General features: G+C 45.6%; 1 protein-coding gene across 2 annotated transcripts in view; it reads right to left on the bottom strand.

Annotated features, from left to right (window-relative positions):
- Positions 1-289: 289 nt before the first annotated feature.
- Positions 290-7,515, bottom strand: part of LOC109508080 (tankyrase-1) — a 49,622-nt gene continuing 42,396 nt past the window's right edge. For both annotated transcript variants that reach the window (XM_019857919.1, XM_019857920.1), the window contains 10 exons: positions 7,286-7,366; positions 6,661-6,850; positions 6,490-6,569; positions 4,649-4,769; positions 4,305-4,402; positions 3,508-3,582; positions 3,281-3,386; positions 2,808-2,994; positions 2,554-2,710; positions 290-1,744 (listed from right to left, as the gene is read on the bottom strand). In XM_019857919.1, the coding sequence (XP_019713478.1) occupies positions 1,658-1,744; positions 2,554-2,710; positions 2,808-2,994; positions 3,281-3,386; positions 3,508-3,582; positions 4,305-4,402; positions 4,649-4,769; positions 6,490-6,569; positions 6,661-6,850; positions 7,286-7,366 (1,182 nt within the window). In that variant the 3' untranslated portion in view covers positions 290-1,657. The remainder of the gene's footprint in view (positions 1,745-2,553; positions 2,711-2,807; positions 2,995-3,280; positions 3,387-3,507; positions 3,583-4,304; positions 4,403-4,648; positions 4,770-6,489; positions 6,570-6,660; positions 6,851-7,285; positions 7,367-7,515) is intronic.

The raw sequence follows: 7,515 nt of genomic DNA, 5'->3' as shown, positions 1-7,515 counted from the left end.
CAGTGGGGGGGGGGGGGGGGGGGGGGGGTAACCGTAACAAACTGGTCATATACAGTACTGTTAAATGCAAACAGCGTATCTTCAACTCCCGACAAGGTGCGGAAAAGAAGCAACAGTTACAAATGTGCCACGAAGAAGCAATTGTAAACACCAACATGGACCCACCAGTAGGGGGCGGGGGGCTCTCAGAAATGACAAGAATGCAACTTTTGTAACGTCATGTAACAAAATTGTCGACGCTTATCAGCGCTTCACTGCTCACAAATTCACCTAATTGTGTTTTCAAATATCTATCCTGAGCGATCTGGTGCTAAATTCACCCATGTGCGTGTGTGTACAAATATGTGTTGTTTGTGCCCTTTCGAACAGGCCCCAAGAATGCCACAAGATGGCGCCAAAGCTCTGGCTAAATCGAACTAGCACTTCATCCGTGCTGAAAAAAACGGCTAAAATCGCTGGAGCTTCCTTTTTGACCAGCTGTCTGTATTATATCGCCCCCAGGTGGCCAAGGCACACCAGGAGAAGCAAGCGCCACAAGGTGAATTGAAATGTAACCACAAAAAAAAAAAAAAAGCGGCAAGAACGGTAATTCTTGTCATTCCAATATGTGTTAAAAAGTACAATATGATAGAGGACAATTTTTCTCATTAAAATTACATTCATTTTTGTTGGGTCTTTTGGGGGGAGGCTGGAACGGATTCATGGCATTTCCATTCGGTTCAATGGGGAAACAATGATTAATGATACACATGTATGAGTTACAAACGTGGTGACAGAGCAAACTGAACTTGCATCACAAGGCAACACTTTTATGTTCAAGTAATACATCTCGGCAGAGAGACAATATTTGTGCATGGGGGAGGGTGCAAAATTTGACCTGGCTTGTTAGTGGCCGTACACGGGTGGACACGCACTTTCGGTGGATCACATCATCTGTCAGCCATTTCATGGGAAGCTGAATGATGAAAGATAAATCTGAAATGTTGTTGAAGTACACTTACATTTTAAACTAATCACACAGGCCAAACACTTGTACTTGACTAAAATGAATCCTTAAAAGTATTTGCCTCAGGGCTCAAACCTCTATCGGCAAGGGATTGCTGCAGATGATGAGAGCCTTTCTCTTAACACGGACCTGGTGGCGCTGCTTTGAGTAATATCACATCCATTCAACCCCAAATCTCTGTTTAGAAAGCAACAGGTGACTTGAGTTTGTTTAGCGTCCTGCTGTAAAACGTCTCATGGTCACGTCGGGAGAGTTTGTTAAAGTCTTCTACAGATGCTGCCAGCTCCAAATGTTCTGCTGTGAACAAAGCAATGCTCATTTTGTCTCCATGTTGTTCTTCTTCGGATGGGGATGAAGCAGCGCATAATGGTCCTTGTGTATGTTTTGGGGTTTCAGGTGTCAGTCCCTCGTGGCGTGGTGTGTCATTCATCTGTAAAATAAAACGCTTCCTCGCTCTGCTCAGTAACAGAGTACAAATCAAATGGCCACTTTGGGGTCAACACTTTGGGCAATGTCGCCTCGTGTCGCTGGGTGGCCCATGCTCATCAGTCCGGTCGGCCACTCTGAGTTGGGCTGAGCAGCTTCCAAAAAAGGCTGCTCGCTCGCTCGGTGGGCATCCTCTCGACCTTGAGATCCTATTTGCAGTGTGCGTTAAGACTTCTGCTCGGCTGGGGCGCTGGGCGTGGCCACGCTTTCTGGTTTGACAATCTGGTACGTGATCAAGTATTCTGGGTAAGCCTGGACAACAACACAGACAAAATCAAATTTTTTTTTTTTGTCGAGTACAAGGCTTGAAATATATATACCTATGAGGACCAGCGTTCTAATTTTGTGGATGATTTTTTTTGCAGGTTAATTTGCATATTTGCAGTTTTTTTGTCTTATTTATGCCTCATTATTCACTGCAAAGTGTTGCTCTGGTGCCAACTTGATACCAAGAAACTATGATGAAGTAAAAAGATGAGCTTCATTTAGTAAGGCCACAGCCTTGTCGGATTTCAGATCCAATGCACAGCAATGAGCTACTGCCTTGCTTATTATTTTTTTTTTTTTAATGTACCGTATTTCTGCACTATAAGGCGCTTCGGAGTATAAGGCGCACCTTCAATGAATGACCTATTTTATTCCTGTTTTCACATATGGGGTGCACCGCATTATAAGACGCATGGAATAGAAGCCACAATAGTGGCTGTGGTTCCATTATGCATCCACTCGATGGAGCAACGCTAAAGGGAATACAATACAATACAGCTTTATTTATATAGAGCTTTCACAACCGTTGCAGCTGTAAGGAGACGCTTTACAGAACATTTCAAATACTACGTCCAAGAAATCCGAATAGTGATCCATATATAAGGGGCATTGGATTATATAATTTTTCTTTAGAGAAAATCGAATGCTTTTATGTGCGCCTTATTGTGTGGGAAAATACGGTAGAATTTCCATGCTGGACAACCCTCAGCCAAATTGTGCCACATAAGCCCCCCCAAAAATCTGAACAGTGTCACTTGAAGCATTACAAACCATTAAGACGTGCATGTACACACCTGCTCTCCTCTGTAGATGACGTACTCCGCATAAGCCAGCCCATTGACACTGGGCCGCCCAATGACCGAGTGATGTCCGGGGGGCGCGTGGGCCATCTTCATGGCACTAAATTGAAGAAAAGACTTCCCCAGCGTCACTCTGCAGAACAACATCTGCCTGAAAGGCAACACACGGGCCAAGTGCTGTATTAGTGCACACAATAGAAAAGTCCCCCTTGTCTTGTGGCGGAGGAAGGAGAGGGAGATTTCTTTACCTGTGACAAACGTAGCAGGAGCGGTCTTTGTGGGTGGGACAACCCGTGCCTCCGCCTATCCCGTACACGTACTGGTTGCTTTTGGAGGAGTTCTCTGCGAAGTAGATGCCGGCCCCGAACATGCCCCCGATGTAGGCGTGGCGCTCGTCGAAGCCTTTGTGGATTATGGCGTTGATGAAGGGAGAACCTGGCAGGGGCAAGGAAAAGGGCGAGATGATGCTGTGAGGATCCATCTGATGCCTGAAAGGCAATTCAACCAAGGACGGCAGCACAGTTCACTAGTGGCGAGCGTGTCTGAGGCTTGGGGATTGAATTGCAGCTATGGGTCTCACTAATAATTATTTCGGCCATGTTGCTTATTGATTCACCCCCCCTCGAAGTTGGGGAACAGTCCACCGGCCCCCACGCTTCGTACCTGTGTGATTACTAGGGTGCCAGAAATTGGCACGTTGCAGTTCATTTCATTCCTTTACCATGAAAAAGCATGCGCTCGTTGTGGTGGTTGTGATTTTCATCAACGATCTCCTTCTGTCTGTGCGAGTATCTCTCCCGTAACTTCTTGTTCACCACCTTCTGAATCTGCACGCACAAGCAGAAGCACGAGCAGAAATGAAAGGGCTAGCGTGGATTTTCTTGGAAGGGCGCCGCACTTTGAAGTTGTTAATTGCAGTCAGCTTATGAAGGCGTCAGGAGGCGTCACCTTGATGATGTTGTACTGGCTGAAGACGCCGCCGGCGTTGCCGCCATCACGGTGCTCTCTGATGGTGCTCTGCAGCTGAGGACACAATGAGGAGAAGACAATGAGAATGCTTTTTTTTTTTTACATATTAAAAAGGAGGATACATGGAGACAAAAAAAAACATGCTCATGAAATGCAAAAGCTTTTCTTTGTTTCTGAGCACCCTTGTGTTTTCCTTTGGGGGACGGGCTGAAATGTCACTTGCATTTCGAATGAAAAGGCCAACACTGAACATTGAAGACTTCCTTTCAAAAGACTGACAAGTGAAGGGGCTGGCGTCAATTGATAAAAGCAAAAAGAAAAACTTCTTTTACACACACACTGTGCAAAAACCCCCTGATGATTTTGGTTGCAATGTGGGAGTGGAATGTTATTTGGAGAGCGTTCTAGCATGACTGGCACCCGGTGCACAAAGCAAGGTCCAAAATGGTTGGTTGAAAGACTTTGTATAACGTGTCTCCCGAGTCATTCGCCACAATAAAAATGACAAGAAGAATTTGCAATTGCAATTTTATCGTTGCCACAGAAGCTCCAAATTAGTCTACTTTCTGCTACTATTACTACCGGTACTCTTTCTTTGTATTTTCCGGAGAGATGCTGCCCCCCACAGATCAGTCTTGGTATTACGGGAGACAGCGCGTTTGGCAAAGAAAACTCACAATTGCTGATGAAGATACAGTGTCATCAGCTACTGAAAAAATGCAGAGTGTGAGGTTGAGCTGCATTCGTATGTTCCAAATTGTTATCTGTGTGCTTACTTCTTCCTCCACCGACTGGAACTCCTTGTCGTCCGAGGCCAGGTCGACAAGCACGGTGCCTTGGCTGGAGCAGTGGAACGTCAGGTACGGGTTGGCACCTGCAAACGCAGCGTAGGGCCGTTGAAAATGTCTCCAGCTTTTGTAAATGCGAGATTTTTTTTTTCTCCCAATTGTAATGTAATATTAAGTGGCCTCATTGTTTCGGGTTGTTGTTCTTTTCTTCATTCACCTACATCGAGTTGTACCATATTTACTTCTGTTGCATCGTCGGCCTGATATTTGTTCCACATCTTAAGCGCCGAAAGTCAAATGAGCACCTGAATGTTTTTTTTTTTTTTCCTCACCTTGCTGACCTCCCAGCAGCCGCTCGATGCCCTTGATGAGTTTGTGTCTGTGCCCGTAAGCGTTGATCCCGATTTCCTTTAGCTCCTCGTGGCCCATGTCTGCCAGCACGTCCAGAGAGATCTGCTCGGACAGCACAAAAGAAATCTTGAAATCCAACATGATTTGCACATGTAGAATGCTACACAGACACCCAAATAAGTATAAACGTATGGTAAAATGCCACAATGAAATCCAACAGATAGTTTGAATATGGATACACAAATACTGTGTAATTGCTTTTTTTTTTTAAAACAAAAAATTGTGACTAAAACAGATCCCTTAAACACATCCAGGAAAATTGTGTAAGATGAATCCTTTATCTTCTCTATCTACTGCTTTATCTTCTCATATATGACGACAATACAGTCAGGTAGAATGAAAGGTATGATGTATGACTTCAAGAAAACTTGATGAGATGTATTCTCTTGTCACTTTCATGCATTTAATTTTTTTATTTAAATATGCTGTACCCTTGTTAATGATAGGCTCAGAGCTATGATCCGACAAACATGTGGCCACGCAGCGGCAAGAACTCATCTACAAGCGAGTAGGTGGATCATTGACTCAGGCAATTGGGAGTCTGAATGCGGAGACAATGGCTGACGAATTTTCATGGGAGTCAGTTCAGCGCGGCGTGCGGGAAAGGTTAATGAATGCACGGCGTTCATGGAGCCAACGATCAAAGCCAGAGCGGTGAAGTTGGCAAGTTTGTTCAGCGGGGAGAGCAGCGGGCGGCGAGTGAACTCTCCAATTTAAATTGCAACCTTAATCTACTCTGATCGGGGTCGCTGTCATCGATGTTTGCCGGGGGGCGTAAAGCAGCTGAATGCACTGGAGAAAAACTGAAGGAGTCATTTGGATGCAGAGGCGGCAGACAGCAGTCTCAAGAAAATCTCTCTCTCTCTCTTTCTCCCTCCCTCCCTACAATCCGACGCGCCTAATATAAAGTGACTGTAACGCTCTGCATATTCCCCATTGAGTTGTTTCCCTGTTAGTGTTCCTATGCCATCGAGTGGTGATTATTCGCAGGAACCAATTGTAACCTAAAAGGGAGGTGCCCAACACGAATTGACATGTGCATTCACCAACATCCGCTCAATCAGAAAACAACTTTGTGAGCAGTCATTGTGAAACGAAGATAATACCAAAAGCATAGTCAACTGCTGACTAAACAAAGGAAGAAGGAGACAAGCAAGACTTCGAAGGCTATTTGATCGGCCCCGTCGGCAAACTCTGCAGAAGCCTGATATTGATCCTGTTCATTTGAATCAGGTGTGTTGCAACAGGGAGAAATGGAAAACATGCAGGACAGCGGGACCTCTGGGACCGGAGTTTGACACTTATGGTATAAACAATCTACCTATTTTCCCCATGTCAATCAAGGACGACAAGAATCGGTGTGGTGTAAAAGCATATGAAACGATCAGATATACAGTGTGAGTGGTTGTTTATGCTGCAAAATATATTTTTTTTCTCTCCCAACACAGACAACACTCTCCTCCATCTCACCACTCAGAATACCAATGCAGACCTGCTTCCCTTCAGGGGAATTAGGAGAAATACAGAGGCTGCATATGGCATCCACTCCCAATTTTGGTGCTTGGACTTTAGCCAGCAGTCGCTTTCAATTTGTCTTTCTGCCTCACTCTCTTTTTTCTTCCTCTGTCCGTCTGCTTCCTTCTGTCTCCTTGCTCACCTTGTCTTCAAATTCTGACCATGGATCCGTTTTTCTCTTCGCTTTTGCACTCATTCTCCCAACCGATTCTTCACATATTCTTTCGGGAATCCAAGGTAGCTTTACCTGTTCTCGCTGGAAAACGTCTCTGAGGTGTTCCAGTCCCAGACTTTTTAAGAACTGGTTGATGGTCATATCCAGTAGAGCTGGAAAATTTAGAGAGAGATGTCAGAAAGATGATGGATACATTCAAAAGCCCCCCAAAACTTCGGCCCACGTGTGCTTCTGTATTCGTACTCTCTGCTTCCTTCCTGTCCGAGCCACATGCGCCGTCCGCCGTCCCAGCGGCGCCGCCCACCGCGATGTCCCCGAGGGGCGCCGTCAGGTTGTCGATACTGCTGGCGGCCGATAGGCAAGAAGATGGTGACGGTGAGGGAGAGATGACCACGCCCCCTGTGGCACCCGCCGTCACCACACTGGCGCTCACCTGGAAGTGGGAATCGCAGGATTTGGGTTGAGGAAATCCCAAAATGTGAAGTACATTTTTCCCTTTTGAGAAGACAAAACTATGTGCCCTGTTTTCACCTATTCTAAACGTGAAGAAAAACTACATTGAGTGCAACACACTCAATATCACAGGTGGAAATCAGCTGACATTCGCAGGTGCTTCACGAGCTAACAAGATGTCAAGTACGAGTTACGTCATGAACCCTGGGCCAGAGATTCACAATGAACATGGTTCTTGCTTCGTCAAAGTACAGTTTCCAGATCCTGGCAGAGTGTTGACAAGGGAAAAAAATTCGCCGACAGATGTGATCTTTTGCCAATAGCTGCATTCTGTCAAATGATAGTTCAAGATCAACATGGCTCTTGTTTTGGTATGTTTGTAAGTTGTCCATCCCCGATCAGAGATAACACTCACCACTGTAGCCTGTGGTTTCAGACAGCTGGGCAGCGCATCTGGAGGCATGGCATCGATCAGCAACGCTCTGATGTCATCGGCCTGTAACAGAAAGATTTAGTTGATGGTAAATTTACGATGAACAAACAGTCGATGACACACACACACACACACACACACACACACACACACACACACACACACCCACACACACACACACACACACACACACACACACACACACACACACT

Source organism: Hippocampus comes, unplaced genomic scaffold (genome assembly GCF_001891065.2).
Source record: "Hippocampus comes isolate QL1 unplaced genomic scaffold, H_comes_QL1_v1.1 scaffold162, whole genome shotgun sequence".
Taxonomy (NCBI): domain Eukaryota; kingdom Metazoa; phylum Chordata; class Actinopteri; order Syngnathiformes; family Syngnathidae; genus Hippocampus; species Hippocampus comes.
The sequence above is the reverse complement of the archived record's forward strand: the minus strand, read 5'-3'. Positions and strand labels throughout refer to the sequence as shown.